Source organism: Hemitrygon akajei, chromosome 6 (assembly GCF_048418815.1).
Source record: "Hemitrygon akajei chromosome 6, sHemAka1.3, whole genome shotgun sequence".
NCBI classification, from domain to species: Eukaryota; Metazoa; Chordata; class Chondrichthyes; order Myliobatiformes; family Dasyatidae; genus Hemitrygon; species Hemitrygon akajei.
Genome location: NC_133129.1, coordinates 128,178,018 through 128,195,094, shown reverse-complemented (window position 1 = coordinate 128,195,094; position 17,077 = coordinate 128,178,018). Strand labels below are relative to the sequence as shown.

Here is a 17,077-nt window from a genome sequence, read left to right as displayed (position 1 = left end):
TCTGATCCTAGGCTAGTTCAGAACTGGGGTACAAGTTGAACTCCCTATTCAATCTGAATTTTCAGCCAATGGATTAGAAAACAAGTGGCAAGGTAAAAAAAAAAATTGCTTTTGTGGTATCAATAACACATTGATGTTCTCTATTAAATATTTTTGCAATAACTTTTAAAACTACTTATGTCAATCTTAAACTTTGTAAATTTCCAAGGTATGTGAAACACATTCAACTCAAAGACGCATACCCAGCCTTGCTTGTATCAAAGACGGTCAGGGTGCCCTGGGGCAGGGTCTAGGAGACCATGAGCCTGGACCCAGCTGTCTCCTGGACCTTGTCACCCAACTCAAGGACACAGAGCCTCCTGTGCTTTTGGCCCCACTGGTGCAGGCAGATGGTGATTCCAGGCAGCAGATCAAATCCAGAAAGACCTGGCCCTGGTGAATCAGAACCTCATATCCTATTTTTTTGGGCAACATTTGCTACAAAGCAAGTGAGTGCAGAAAATGTGTGACAAGTGAGATTGCCTAATTTGGGAAGTCAGAATCCAGCTACCAGTTACTGACAGATTCCGTGAAGTTGAATCTGAAAGCTGTTGCAAGTTTATCAAAAACATACTTCATTAATGAGCTGTCGAATGACCTCATGGTACATTTAATGCAATACATTGTGGTCTCAAGAATAGAGTATTAGTATCACTCATTAGATATGAAGCTCCAAGGAAACACGGCCAATACTTGTGAAAGTTATTCTGCAAATGAACCACAAACATGGTCCAAAAATAGAACAGAATACAACGCCAGGTTAACTTTTTCGGATAGTAGCGATCCTCCACTAATCTAAGGCACTGTTTTCCTTAGCAGCTAATCTTCATGCACCACTACTGCAAATCAATTTGAGATGCTCAGAATTGCAGAAGCAATGAGCTGAGACAAACTCATTTATTCCCATTCATTGCTTCCTATCGGCCAACCAATTCTCAATCCACTTTAATATACTACCCTCAACTCCACATTGACCAGTCTTTGACTGGTCTTATTGACCAGTCTCCTATGTGGGACCTTATCCAAATAATCTGAAAATCCACATAAAACCACGTCCATTAGCTTTCCCTTATCTATTCTACTAATCAAATAGTCAAGGTACTCCAGCAGACAAACAAGATATTCCTCTCATAAATCCGTGCTGGCTTTGCTCAGTACCCCTACATTTTTTTCAGTGTTTTCTGTTACTTTAACTAAAGATTCTCGTATTTCCCTTATTTATTTAAGATTTATTGAGATACACAGAATGGGCCCCTTCGTCCCTTTGAGCTGTACTGCCCAACCAACCCTGATTTAACCCCAGCCTAATCACGGGACAACTTACAATGACTAATTAACCTACCAACCAGTACGTCTCTGGACTGTGGAAGGGAACCAGAGTACCTGGCGGTCACAGGGAGAATTTATAACAGCAGCGGGAAATGAACCAGCATCGTTGGTACTGCAAAGCATTGTGCTGACCACTATGCTACAGTTAGGCAAATCGACCTGTCTTCCTTGCATTCATTTCTCTGACTTTGAAGGACAGGAATATCAGGGAAGGGAGGTGTTAACAGGGTTGCAGTTCAGCATTGCTCATTTTGTGGTGCTGCCCAAGTCACACATCACTTTCCCACTCCACTGCAAACTTCCTTATAATTGGAGCAGGATGTTCATTGAAGAAACAGTGACGTCTGTTTATTGTATGCGACCATTATTACTCACCACTTGTGGGATATTCTGCTGGACTTCCTTCCATAGTAGACAGACAGCTTTTGATCTTGCCTGTGAATGAGACACAAGGCAATTACATTATCCATATGAATAAACAATTCAAATTCCCCTGAAGTAAAAGCCTGAATTTAATTTGTTGGTTATTCAATCATGAATTTAAATGTCCAATGTGATCCCGAATTTCCAGTCTGGTTTGCAGGACATTGAAGGAATAGCACTGGTGGTGATATCCCGGGACGTTAGATTCACAACTTTCCACTTCCTTCTCCCCATCCTACGAGTCACATCACTTGGTTGGAGGCTGCACTCATGATTAAGCAGTAACTGAGACCTTTATGTGTTGAGATCACGTTTCCAGGGCAACCCACTACCCTTCAAGGAGAGACTGCCAGCTTTTCATGGTTATTTTATGAAGCTGAGGAACTGGCAGGTTCTAGCCCAGGTACCACAGGTGTGAAGAGAATGGGTAAATGTGAAAGCCAATAGGAGAGTTTATGAGTGGAAGTCACTCTCATGTTTGCTCCAGGGCAAGTACATGTGCAGGTACAATGTAGTTTCACCTGCCCCATGGCTTCTTAGGTCAGCTTATGTATGTTCTCTCTTTGAATGCTTGGGTTGCTACAGTTTCCATCTCACACCCAAAATAAACTTGTTCAAGTTAGTAGAGTTAATAGGCCATTATTGTCTCTAGTGTGGAGAAAAGTGTATAATTTTAGAAGTTTATGATGGGGATATTGGGAAAACAAAAAAGGATTAGTATAACATGTACTTGATAGTTGGCTATGACTTGTTCTGTATGACTTTATGACTAAATACAACAATAAGTTCAAGTTCAATTATCATTCAACCATACATGAATAAAGCCACACAAAACCTTGTTCTTCCAGGACCAAGGTGAAAAACACATTACCAACAGCACACTGCACATAGCATATTGCACATATGGTTACGATAGCAGAATATCGCAAGCAAACAGAAACTAATATAGCCCAAGTTCCTAATTGGTATGCCCTTCAGCCTGATGGGAAGTTGTCCTGGTCCAGCTTGTTCTGCCACTAAGCAAACACAGGAGAGCAGCACCGACAGAGGGGGGCAAGGCAGCCTGCAACCCAGTATAGATTCCAGCAAACCCACAGAGACCTCTCCTCTGTCCTACACCACCTCCAGCTAATACATGCAAGAAAGAATACCCAGAACTATAGGGGTTTTCATGGCTATCAGTGATTATAGCTATGAAGTTGTGAAGCCAAGGAGTGGTAGTGGGGACAAGCTCCCACTACCTAAAAGTGTCCTCACAGCATGCGCCTCAAATAGCCTCTGACAACCAAGTCCATCTTCTAGCCTTCTCGTGTGGCTTAGCCTCTAAGCCCAGTGGAACTGTTTCTACCGACATGAGAAGGGGTGAAGGCGAGTCCTAGCGCCTTAAAACCAGTGCTTCGGGTAGATGGAGCTTGTCAGCCTGGGAAGGCAGTCCATCTAAGAGAGGGAAAACTCTGATTTCAAACCTCCGCTGCCTTGCGGCCATACCCACTCATGGGAAGGGCTTTGGGAGTAAACCCTGAGGACAAATCCAGAGCTGGAGTCCCTAAGGCAGTCCTACATTGTCTTCAATCTCGATCTGGCAACTCCTGCGATGTCACTGGTGCCAAGCTATATCAGCTCTTGCCCTTCCCTTGGGCAACATTGGTGGTGTGGAGAGGGGAGGCTTGCTGCTTGGGCAGCTGTCGGTCTTCCATACTGATGCACCATCAATAACTCACTCTGAGACGTAAAAACGAGGTATCGGCTTTTATTGACTGGAAGAAGGAACAAGCAGTGAGTGACCACCATACTACATCCTGGAGACCGAGAGGCCGGGCTCAGACCTCCATTACCTTTATACAGGGGTCTGTGGGAGGAGCCACAGGAGCAGTCATCAGGGGGCGTGTCCAGACAGGTATATGTAGTTCACCATACATACAACCTTGCCCAGGCCTGTGTCCTGGAGAGGGCGCAGATCCATGGTCTCACGAGACTAACGGATGCCACACCCAGTGATTATAGGGATACTAAAAAAGGGGTGATCTGGAGACCAGAATTACAGGATCAGGGATTTCTTGGAAGGCTGGAGGTGATTACAAAGATAAAGGACAGCAAATCTGCATGCCAGATTCAGTGCCTGGAACACTATTCCACCCACCCTCCATCCCCAAGCCCTTCACATTGCTTCCAAATTAGCCTCAGACCACATGACCATGTTGTGCTGTGTTACTGTGAGTTGCCAACTTTATTAGGCACACCCGTACACCTGCTCGTTAATGCAGTCACCTAATCAGTCAATCATGTGGCAGCAACTTAATGCATAAAACCATACGGACAAGGTCAAGAGGTTCAGCTGATGTTCGGACCAAACATCAGAATGGGAAAAGAATGAGATCTAAGTGACTTTGACCATGGAATGATTATTGATGCCAGACGATGGTTTGAGTATCTCAGGGAATGCTGATCCCCTGAGATTTCACACACAACAGTCTCTAGAGTTTACAAAGAATGGTGCAAAATGCAAAAGACATTCAGTGAGTAGCGAGGTCGAAGGAGAATGGCTAGAATGGTTCGAGCTGACAGAAAGGTGATAGTAACTCAAATAACCACAGTGGTGTGCAGAAGAGCATGTCTGAATGCGCAACACAGCAAACTTTGAAGAGGCGGGCTGCAGCAGCAAAGACCATGAACTTACACTCGGTGGCCATTTTATTCGTTCCAGGAAGTACCCAATAAATTGGTCACTGAGTGTAAGGCAAGGCTGTGCTCTTTGCAGCTTTTGGTAAAAGGGGTTGGATTTGGCCATGCTTGGGTTTCTTTCGAGAGACACCGACATCCCAACGCAACATATTTCTTTTACCTTATAACACCCTGCTGTCCAACTGTCTTTTTCAGAGTTCCTGGAGACATAAAACCCTGCTTCTTACTTCTGATGTCAGGCACCAACTGCAGGCCAGTCGCACGTGGGCATATCTGCTGTAGTGAAGACAGTAAAAATATCATTATACAAGTCTGCAGTTGTCTGTCACATAGAAAATTACGTCGGGCAACCTACAAGAAATGATCACCTTGAAAGTCAATGGGCTACAGATTCCACAAATTGAATGAGCTCGACTCCAAAATTCTTTGGAAGGTTTAGGAAGTGCAGGTGGAGCTAGACATCTCTGGGAAGGGGCAGACCATCTGAATTACTTCTGCATTCAAATATTAAGGGCAAAAGCCCACTATAGAGTCCACTGATAGAAGAACAGAAGAATTTTGCTTCATGTTGCAATTGGTTTAGATTCATGGAAGTTTTTGAGAAGAGGAAAATGACTTTCAATGTTTCCTTAACTCAGCAATCCAAATACTTTGCAAGTGGTTACATTTTTGAAAATACAATTCAGTTTTTAGCTACTTATCCCTTCTGTTGCTCATAATAGTGCTGGTGGGGGCTCTCTGATTGAAAAAATAAAATAGCTGATTATGCAGGCAAGTTGCAGAGGGATGTAACAAAAATAAAATTATTATACTAGGTGACTTCAATTTCCCAAATATTTACTGGGATTGCTTTAGTATAAAAAACTTGGGGGGGGGGTGTCATTTTTGAGGTGTATCCTGGAGAATTTTTGTATATAGATAGACCACTGAACAAATGAGGATTACTCAGCCTTGTCTTCAGGACTGTCGTCTGTCAGGTGAAGGGAATGTCAGCACTGGAATATCTTGGAGATAGTGACCACAGCTCTGTATATTTTAAAGTTATGGAAAAATAGGGGTACAGTAGACCAAGAATAAATGTTTTAAATTGGGGGAAGGTGAACTTCATTAAAATAAAACAGGACCTGGTAAGTGTAGATTGTGAATGCCTGGCATTTTCAGTTTCCGTTTCACATTTCCAGTATCTGCAGAGTTTTAGCTTTGGATTGCAGTGTTGGAGAGATCTACAGGAAACAGGTCATTTGACCCAGTGGTAAGGGGAGTGAAGGAGTTTTCAGCCAAAGGGTTGTGGCTTCACAGAATAGATTGTAGGAAAGGTGGTGGAAGCAGGTGTCCAGACTAGCACTTGAACTTGTGAGGCATGGGCTATGTTGTGTCTGTGAACACTGAAGCTGGTGATGTAGAGGTCTTTATTCAGCACAACAAGCAGGCACCACTCTGGGGACTCTCTCATCACAGGCTCACAAACCCGAAGGTATGTCGTACTTTTATACCTTGAGATCAAAGGTAACAACAGTTACTAACTTCAGTAAGAATATAATATCAATACTTCCAATGACATTGTTTACTTCAGTACTTTGGGTTGACAGTGCTTCCTTTGAATTACAAATCTACAGTGACAGTCGCCTCTGAATGTCAAACACCTTTGTCTCAAATTAATTCACATAAATAATCTCAAAGCTTTTGAAGACAGAGAGCCAGACACCCAAAATTAATGTTGGCAGGGCTGTCTCTGAGCATACTAATATCCTGAGTACACAAAACTATTGATTGCCCATTCCTGTGATCAAGCTTGATATGCTAAGTGACAACGTCCGTCTGGTCTAGGCTTGAACTCAAGTCACAATGGTGCAAATAACTCAGCCATGTTGACTTGTTTAATTCAGGCCAATTAACACGACCCCATTGGCGTAGCATTTGGCTGATGCATGTGGAAATGCCTCATGGTCACCATTTAGCAAATCATATCTCTTAGTTTGTGGGCTTTTAACTTCAGTTCACTGCTTGCAATTTACAATGAAAACTGAAGTTGGATTTTACTTGAATTAATATCTGCTATAGTCACATAACTCCAGAATACTCCCTAATGGGCCAAGTGCTGGAAGGATGGGTGACCACAGGTCAGTGTGGATGGGGTGGAGTGAATGGCCTACTTCCATGTGGTATGAGTCTGTGATACCCCTGGCATTGATGAGATAAATGAGTGAACCATCCTATCTCGTGTGTAACATCTGCAGAGGTTCTGAAAATGCTGGAAATCTTGAGCAACAGACACAACACACTAGAGGCACTCGGCAGGTCTGGCAGCATCTGGGGAGGGGAATGAACAGTTGAAGTTTCAGGTCATGACCCTTTTCATCAAGACTGGAAAAGAAGGAGGCAGAAACTAGAATAAGAGGGTGGTGGTGGGGGAGCTAAACCTTGTGATGTGTTCTTCCTTCACTTATGTCACACTGTAAAGTGCCTGGTCCTGAAAGACCAGGAATCCCCATGGTCGTTCACTAGGTGTCCGAGGTAACTGGAACAGCCTTCTTAGATATGAAGGAACATATAACTGTATCTACACTCAGTGGCCATTTTATGAGTTAAAAATATGCAGAATACTCAAGAGCATCTCTGAACACACAAACTTCTATAGATGCAGAGTGAAGAGTAAACTCACTGTTGCATCACGGCCTGGTATGGAAACACTAATGTGATGGAACAGAAAATCCTACAAAAAGTAGTGGCTACAACCCAGACTATCACGGTTAAAGCCCTCCCCACCATTGAGCACATCCATAAGGAGCGCTGTTGCAGGAAAGCGGCATCCATCAATAAGGACCCCCACCACCCAGGCCATGCTCCCTTCTCGCAGCTACCATCAGGAAGGAGGTACAGGAGACCCAAGACCCACAGCACCATGTTCAGAGACAGTTATTTCCCCTCAACCATCAGGCCCTTGAACCAGAGGGGATAACTTCACTCACCCGATCACTGAACTGGAAATCACAAAATCACAAAAATCACAAAAAAATTGACTCACTTCCAAGGACTTTACAACCCATGCTCTCAATATTTATTGGTTATTTATTTATTATTATTATTTGGTGTTTCTTTTCTCTTTTTGTATTTGTAATTTGTTGTCTTTTTCACCTTGGTTATTTGTCAGTCTTTGTTTTGTGTGCAGTTTTGCACTGATTCTGGAATTTATTTTTTTATTGAAGTTCATCATCAAACATTTCCATAAGATGTATTTCAGACATTGTACATATATATCATATAATCATATATATCACAAATCTCCACAAAGTATTTATCTGGGGTATACACTTATAGAAAAGAGTAGAAAGAAAAAACAAGCAAAAGGAAAGAACTATGTACAAGTAGGGAGTGATCTTTTTTTTACAACAGATTCATTGACTTGTGAGAATAAAATCAGGCCTATGAGGCATTATGTAGTTAAACCATTTTTCCCAGTATGAAACAAATTGTTCCAGCTTATGATTAACAGATGCTGTTAACTTTTCCATTTTGTAAATGTCCATTGTAATTTCCATCCATGTATTTAAAGTTGGGCTCTCCTGAGATAACCATTTCCTAGTAAGAGTCTTTTTGCCAACCACCAACAGTATATTCATTAAATATTTATCTCTTTTCAAACATTCTTGAGGTATATATCCAAAATATATGGTCTTACTCTCTAAGGGTATTTCACATTTAAAGGTGTCTTGTAGGGCATTGTGTATCCCCCTCCAATAGTTTTTGATAACAGGGCAGTCCCAAAAATTATGATAATGATTTGCATTTTGATTTCCACAATATCTGATTCTATTGTCTTTCTTTGTACTTACTCCGAATGCCTGCAAGGAAATGAATCTCAGGGCGGTAAATGGTGACACATACAGTAAGTGCTATGATAATAAATTTACTTTGAACTTTGAACTTGGGGCAAGACTTGAAGTGGATGGGCTACAGCAGCACAAAACCACAAACATAGACTGAGAGACCTCTTTATTAGGTACAGGGGATACGGTACCTAATAGAGTGGCCACTGAGTGTGTAAGCAAGTGAAGTACTGCACTATTACATATGGAAAGTTTAAGGCACAGAGGGATATTATGTGCAGCCTCAGTAGGCTAGGCATTAAAATATTTCACTTCTGCGTGATAGTGAAACTAAGGGCCTAAAATGTAAGCTACGGTAGTTACTAATAACTCCAAAAGGGAGTTCAAGAGAAATTTACTTCCTTCGAGAATTCTTCATATATGGAATTTACTACCACAGAAATGCTTTGAGAAGCGTAACATAAATTTATGTACAAAGATGTAAGATAAGCAAGAGCAAGGAGGAAATAGATGCCTGTGCTGAGAGCGTGGAAACAGGATTCTGTGAAGCACTAGCACCAGTATATGAAGCCCAATAACCTGCCATCACGCTGCAGGTCTCTGCAAACCAACAATCCAAAAATAAAACTCTGCAACTGATGGAAATTTGAAGCAAAACCCAAAAAGGCTGAGAAAAACACTCTTCAGATTCAAGCATATGTTCACATGGGTTCTGTTGAAATATCGTTATGCTGAAACTGTTTTCTCCATTTTTCTCTTCTTGCAGATGTGACTTGACAGGGTGAGCATTTTCAGCAATCTCTCTTTGCTAGCACCACAGTACTTTGCTTTTGTGAGTAGTGCACACGAACTTAGAAAAAAATTTGATCAAGTTCTAGACAATTCAAGCAAAACTGTAGAGTTTAGTAATTACTTCTTATGATTACTGGTAATCTGCAAAAGTCAATAGAGAGGGAAGCCTGAGTATTGTTGTTTTTGCTTTTTAACTTTGTACACTAAACTGTATTTGCCAACTATATTTCCAATATGAACATTTATTCATGTCTTTGTTTACATCACGTTCTTTTTTTACATAATGTTAATTACTTGCAATCAGTCATGTATACACTGCTCATAGACATATTTCAACAAAACTCTTAGTGCTCACCGACAATGATTTTTGTCTCAGACCTCTTTATGCCAACTTTTGTTTGCTGGTAATATCTGATACTGTATCTCACTGACATGAGCACTCTGACTCACTCATCATTATGTTGCAGGGTTCATACAATGTTTGAAGAATATTGGAACAGCTGCTCTTAAAAATGCTGGATACACACAGTACTGTGGTCAGTGTTACAGTAATGTGGGTGAAGGTCAATGGGACTAGGCAGTTTAAATGGTTCAGCATGGACTAGATGGGCTGAGGGTCTGTTTCTGTGCTGTAGTTTTCTACGACTCTATATTATGTATAATAGATACTGCATGTATACATATATATTTAAAAATATGTACACACACAGTCATCTTCTGTTGAACATTGGTTGTTTGGCTGACTTTGTTTATGTATTGTTTTACATAAATTATATTGTATTTCTTTATTTTCCTGCACATGCCTGCAAGAAAATGAGTCTGAAGGTAGTATATGGTGACATATATGCACTTTGATAATAAATTTACTTTGACTTTGAGTTGGAATCTCTAAGTATCCAATCTAACTGTGAAAGGAATATTACTTACACTGTTCTGAATAGACACATCAGTGTATAAGGGTAAATTCAGCAGATCTACAACCTCAGCGGAAGTTGTGGACAAAGCTGCCACATCAGACAGCGCAATACAACAATATCATTCTCCAATTTGCAATTAAATGGAACACAGTATAAAACTACCGGCAGAAGACTGATGAATTACTCTCTGCATTCTATTGAAAATATACTTGAAAGGAGGATTTCAATGATAAGCCTTCCAAATCTCTTAGCAGTCACAAATCATTGGAGTGTAATTGCCCTTGTGTACAAAGTAATATACAACATTTCTGATATCAAACCCACCAAACTCTTCAACAAGATTCTTTTTCAAGGATGTTATAAATTAAAGAGAGAAATAGCATCCATTGGGTATGGTATTTATCCCATAGATAATGATGCTCATATGCAGGTTTTTCTATCAAATGTTATGGAGGTAACAGAAATAGGTTTTCAGACTGATAAGATTTTATTGATATTCATGCAGCACCAAAATCCCTTACAACCTTACCTCATATAATTCCATCTGCAAACCTTGCTTTCTCAATTAAATTCTCCTTCAGTGCATCTACATTACTTACACTGCCTTGATGTGACAGCAAGTTCCACAATGTCAGTTCTACTGGCATAAAGCTTCTTTTGATTCATGCATGGATTTTTAGTCAACATCGCATCTTTACGATGCTTGCATTGGACTTTCGACAGCTGGAATCATCTGCATATCTACGACATCAAACCTTTTCATTGTTTTAAAGACATCTGTTGGGACATTCCATCCTTTCGATTCCTTGAGGTGGAAATCCGAGACTGATCCCTTCTTTCAAATAATTGTAAATTGAACTACAGTATTTTGTATTTTCTATATACCTCCACATTATTCTTTGTTACTTGTGGAATAAAACAGATCACTGTACTCAGAAGAAAACTGAGGTTTGATACACAATGAACCTTATTTCTCTGCTTCAGTGGTTGTGTCTTCTTATGGACAGGATGCACAGTACTGGAAGTTAAATAATGCCTCAAGGATATGCATATGTTAGTGTTCAGAGTTAGATCGTTCTGCCCAATGGGAGCCAATATGTTCTGAAACTTTCCTGGCTGTCCAAGCCAGGAAGACTGCAGCATATACGTACTGAACTATTTGACATCATTCTATTTATGATGATGTTTGGGTTGAATGGGGAAACAATTGGGCTCAGGTCAGGTTCGGACTGACTATGGTACGTTGTATTTAGGATTAGATTTTAGTTTTATACCCAAGCATCTCACTGTTCAGTATCATTGTGAATGTCATTGACAGCAGTTCATTTACACTTTCCATTGAAGTTAATGGAAGAGAAGATCAGGCAAAATATAAGTTAGGTTATCAGTTAGCTGTGGCAACTAAGATCAGTTCCAGCTCCATTGAATTTCACACTATTCCAAGGGGCCATTCACTCCATCATGCCATGCTGGCTTTTTGAAGAAACAATTTAATAAGTCTCACTGTGAAACTTTGCTCCAAAATTAGATGACATGTCAAACAAAATGAAATGACCTGAAAGGATAGAATGACACAATCATATTTAGAATTGCTAATTAGTAAAAAAAAATTGGACATATTCAGTAGATCAGGCAGCATCTGTGGAAGAAGAATTAGAATTAACAGTTTAGGCCTGAAACTTTACCAATTTTGGACTCAATTGTCATCTGTTTCTCCTTCCACAGTTGCTACTTAATCTACTGAACATTTCTAGCATCTTCTCAGAGTGTCGGCATCTTGTTTATTTTTGATTTTCATTTACAATTATCATACGTCCTTGCTATGGGCAAGGTTATTCACAGGATGAAAATTAGACCACCTTTGAGGATATAGAAGATATATTCCATTTGTGAATAGTTGGTTTTTAAGTCAAGGTAATTTGAATTTTCAAGGATTTTTGCTTCCCAACATTTCATCGATTAAGTAAATTCCAATCAAACAGTACATTAAGATCAATACACACAGCGTGCTGGAGAAGCTCAGCAGATCAGGCAACATCTACGGACGTTTTGGGCCAAGGCCCTTCTCCCACCAGTACAGTAAGATAATGATTAATTTGATAAGAATTTCAACCTACTTTTCAATCTACTTGTGGTGAAATGTAAACAGACAATAATATTAATAGTAAATACTTATTACAATTATTGCAGTAAAGATTTGACAAATATTGCTTTTAAACACCTCAGTTTGCTTTGTTGCAAATTCATCTGCACTGTGACAGCTGAATCTGAATCTGGAGCTCAGATTAATGAGAAATGCCATTGTGACTATGTTCTCTTCTAGTCTTGCTTTTTAACTCAGCTGGCAAATCTGGGTCCTTGGCAACGGGCCTAGCGGAAACTTTATGCCAGTTTTCACTTATTTCTGCTAACAAGGATTCCTGTCGCTGTCACTGGAACTAAAAACTTATACATGATCAACATAGCCCAGGGGGAATATCACCCAATGAACACTTTGAATGCAGCCAGATTGCCTCAGAGAAGAGTTCTGATTATATAAATTACACTTCCTTTACTGTTTTATTTTTGGTTAAAAATCAGTGTTTCTTTAGACAAAACTTCTGTGCCTGTCATGGTTAGTTCTGGAAAACTAAACTCTCTTTTATTGGAGAACTGCAGTCAGATGGAAATGTTCCCAGATCAAATTCATAATGGCTTGTTATAGAGTAAAGGCTCCTCTCCATCACTGAAAACAACAGAGTGGATCTCTTCCAAATGCAGTGACACTGTAAAACCTTTCATTATACTATGCCATTAATTTTGTGGAAAAATGTGAAGAAAGGATAAATTCTCCCATTAATTCTTAATGCGAATCTTGCACATTCAGTTAAATCAATGGCAATGGTTGCCTTCTCAATCTATCATTTTAATATTTGCTCTCAGTTTCCAAGTCAGTAGCAACCGTGCAATGCTGAAGTAGAAGATAGGTTTGGATCATCTACACTGATATCGCATGTGGCAGAAAGGAGACTTCCATCTCATTCTGAAAGAGACAGGCTAGCATGGATTCAAGAGAAAAGACTCTTTAATTCTTACCTTGCAGTTTGCATTTTTGGTGATCTCTTGGTTACAAAAGCCAGTTATAACAACACAGATGGTTTTATGTTCAAAGGACCATGCAGAGGCATACAGTGAAAAAGCATTTTAACCAACATCAAAGCTTGAATACAAATTATTTTTCACTCACTTTGTAACCATTTAAATGTAGTGGCAGTTAAAAATAGAACCTATTTTAATGTAAAAATAAATTAAGATTGATTAAATCATAGCTTCTGCTGAGAGCAAACTAATTTATATATTGATTTAAATTTCTATGTAGTTTGAAATCCATTTTAAACAAAAATATGCTTCCATGTCATTTCCTTCCTTTGCTTTCACTCTATTATCTAGAGGGTTTTGCACCCATTCTGCAAGCTTTGAATTGTGCACATTAGAACTAAAGAACAAACCCATCAAGACCAGGAGCTGCAACAAATTAAGATGTTTATTCCAATGGCTCTTCCATAAGACCCTAAGATTAGGCCATTTGGCCCATCATGTCTGCTCTGCATTTCATCATGGTGGATAGTGCTGTCCTTCCAGAGGGAATCCAGAAAGAACTACAAACAATGCCACAACCCAAAGCAGCCAAACACTTGACATGAAATTGAAAGAGGTGACATACTTATTGGCATAACTACATTTTTTACAACTATTACCATTCTGCTGTGCGATGCATATCGGAAACAGCTAGATCTACAACAAAAGCCAATTAAAAGGGTTATCAACGTTCTTCAGCTTAGTTGCTGACAAATTGGCATTAGTTATTGCTTTGACTCCATAAGTGTTTAAGGTTTTCAGATATTTCTTTACAGTTTATGCCTGCGTGGTGCGGTGAGCCAAGACCAAAGGAATATTGTTTTAGACTGTACAATTGAAGAAGGAGATTGCGCTAGTGAACAATGCAACCAAAGGCAACATCCTTCTGACGGTTTACAAAACTATTTATTTTACTTCTTTCAAATATGATTCTGCTACTAAGCTGCGTACAATTGGAACCTGTGATTTACAGTTTGATGGCATGCCTTTGGGCTGATTGAGTGATCCGGCACTTTGCTGTCTCGAAGAGAGTTTGGTGAGGTTTCAAATGGACTCTGTAGCCTGGAGGCCAGGAAGTCTACAGACAGGGCGCGAGCAAATGATCGGCTCCATTTTTCACTTACTTGCCGCTTAAAGCATTGAGCAAGATTGAAATCAATGAGGCGAGAGCACCGTCTGTCTGTGTTTAATTGGTCTCTTTCTCTCCCTCTTGCTTGCAGCTGCCCGTGGAAAGTGTTTGCGTTTGACCAGTCTCTCTCTCATTCTTGCTCACTGCTCCCAGAGTAAGGGGCCTGTGTTTGACTGCTCTCTCTCTCTCATTCTCGATCACTGCTCCCAGAGTAAGGGGCCTGTGTTTGACTGCTCTTTCTCTCTCATTCTCGCTCACTGTTCCCAGAGTGGGGCCTGTATTTGACTTCTCTCCCTCTCTCTCTCTCTCTCTCTCTCTCTCTCTCTCTCTCTCTCTCTCTCTCTCTCTCTCTCTCTCTCTCTCACATTCTCGCTCACTTCTCGTAGAGTAAGGGGCCTGTGTTTGACTAGTCTCTCTCTCTCTCGGCTGACGCTGCTGAAGAATATTACCGGAGTCTTGGGTCTTGGGCAAGGTTTAATCGATGCAGTTTGTGGATTAGACTCTGTAGTTCATGTTAAGATGTGTCTCTGAAATCTGGTTACTTCTCTTTTTATTGTTATTTTGTACTATTTTGATTGGGGCGGACTGGCTCGACAGCCTGTAGTCAATAAACAACATAGCGCTAAATTGAATGGGACTGAACTAAACTGAACATTCCTCGGGTTTGTATACAACATATGTACTTTGATAATAAATGTACTTTGAATCTTTGAATGTTATTACTTTATACTGTGAGCTAATGAATGTGTTAGATTCCCATTGGAATGCAGAGAAAGATTCAACAGTAAGCAGAATAAAGATGCTTCCCCACCCTCATGATTGCCATCACCTCCTTCTGGTTCCCCACCTCCTTCCCTTTATTCCATGGCCCACTCATCTCCCCTATCAAATTCCTTCTTCTCCAGCCCTTCACTCCTTCCATCTATCACTTTCCAACATTTCACATCATGCCCCACCTTCCCTTTCACCTGCCAAAGTACTCCATCCCTCTTCCCAACCTTCTTATTTTGATTTCTGCCTTCTTCCTTTCCCATCCTGATGAAGGGTCTGGCCCAAAGCATTGACCCTTTTCCATAGATGCATGGCCCTCCATAGACGCAGCCAAACCTGCTGATCCAGCATTTTGTGAGTGTTGTCCCAACTGTCCGGCAGCTGCACGCTCTTCTGCGCACCTCTGGAAGACGAGCCCTGGTGGGGAAGGCGCTCAGTCAGACTGGCAAGAGAAGCTCTCAGCAAGGGGCAGTGTGTGAGTGGCATCAGTGAGGACAGCCACAATGATTTCTGCTACTTGGTTCAGTCAGATCAGAGACTCAAACTATTATCTTTGGCCTTTAAAGCAATTGCCAGCAATAACAATTATGCTTAGAGCTCCTTCCTGAAGCTCGGGGCTTGCAGCTTCTTGCAACTTTCTGTGCAGTTATGTCAGGGAGGTCTCCGATGAGCTTTTAATCAAACAGAGTTGCTTTCAGAGAGCAGAAGACAGAGTCTACATGTGTCTCTGCTATCTCTGTAAACTCAGGATCTCACTGAATATATGAACACAATACTTCATGTAGACTGTCTCTAGCCCACGTCCAGTCACAGAGATTCCACATCATCAACATCCAGGGTTGTGTGTGTTTAGTCACTTCCATCCGTCACTTCCCATTTTCTGATGCTATTCCCACTACGCCCTCCCCCATCTGCCAATCACCCCACTCAGCCTGGATCTATCTACCACCAACCCTTCCCTCTACCTTTTTATAGAGGGTATCTTCCTTCCATTTTTATTCCAGCTGAAGCTTCTTGACCCAAAACATCTACTGTCTATTTCCCTCCACTGATACTGCCTGACCCACTGAGTTCCTCCAGTGCATTTGCGTGCAGTTCTAGCTTTCAGCATCTGCAGTCCTTTGTGTTTCTTCCGTCTTGGATATTTCCGTTTTGTGCTATCATTGCTGGAGTGAGACCAAGCGATGGGTCACAGAGCCAGCTGCTGAGATTCAGAGACAATGAACAAAATGTGCCAAACAAGAGAAAATCTGCAGATGCTGGAAATCCAAGTAACACTCACAAAATGCTGGAGGATCTCAGCAGGCCAGGCAACACCAGTGGAAACGAGCAAACAGTCAATATTTCAGGCTGAGACCCAGCATCAGGACTGGAAAAAAATGATGAGAAGTCAGAGTAAGAAGGAGGGGGAGGGTATGGGAGGAAGAAATACAAGGTAGTAGGTGATAGGTGAGACTGGGAGAGGGCGAGGGGAGAAAGTAAAGAGTCGGGAAGTCGATTGGTGGAAGAGATAAGGAGCTGGAGAAGGGGGAATCTGATAGGACAGGACAGAGGACAGAAGAACAATATATACCTTTACTAATTGAAATTTTTACACTGTGGGAAAAGAGCATGTCCCTGTGCTGCACCATTCTACATTTGAAACATCTTACTTCAGAAGGAAGAACTTGCATTCATACAGCATGATGTTTGCATTTGCTTGAGGAGCTGGGGACATCTCAAAGCTACATTTGAAATGTAGCCACTGTTAAAATTCAGGAAATATGGCAGTCAGTTTCTCCACTGCGTACTTGCATCAATGGGAAAGGAATTATTGATCAGGAATCATTGTATGTGAAGAACAAGGTGATGAATAGAGGGAGGGTAGAACTGATCTGGGATAAAAGAGAAAATATGTGCCTGGAGTCAGAGGAAGTAGGGAAGGTCCTTATTAAATACTTTGCTTCAGAATTCACCATTAAGAGGAACCTTGATGTTTGTGAGGACGTTGAAAAGGCTGATACGCTAGAAGATGTTGACATTAAGAAAGAGGATATGCTAGAACTTTTGAA

At 40.9% G+C, this 17,077-nt stretch overlaps 1 protein-coding gene across 10 annotated transcripts in view; it reads right to left on the bottom strand.

The window, feature by feature from the left end:
• Window positions 1-17,077, bottom strand: part of syt12 (synaptotagmin XII) — a 253,476-nt gene that overhangs the window by 78,916 nt on the left and 157,483 nt on the right. For 8 of the 10 annotated variants that reach the window (XM_073049223.1, XM_073049217.1, XM_073049215.1 and 5 more), the window contains 2 exons: window positions 4,634-4,749; window positions 1,744-1,803 (listed from right to left, as the gene is read on the bottom strand). In XM_073049223.1, coding sequence (XP_072905324.1) covers window positions 1,744-1,777 — 34 coding nt within the window. In that variant the 5' untranslated portion in view covers window positions 1,778-1,803; window positions 4,634-4,749. The remainder of the gene's footprint in view (window positions 1-1,743; window positions 1,804-4,633; window positions 4,750-17,077) is intronic. The other 2 variants (XM_073049218.1, XM_073049216.1) reach the window with 1 other exon arrangement.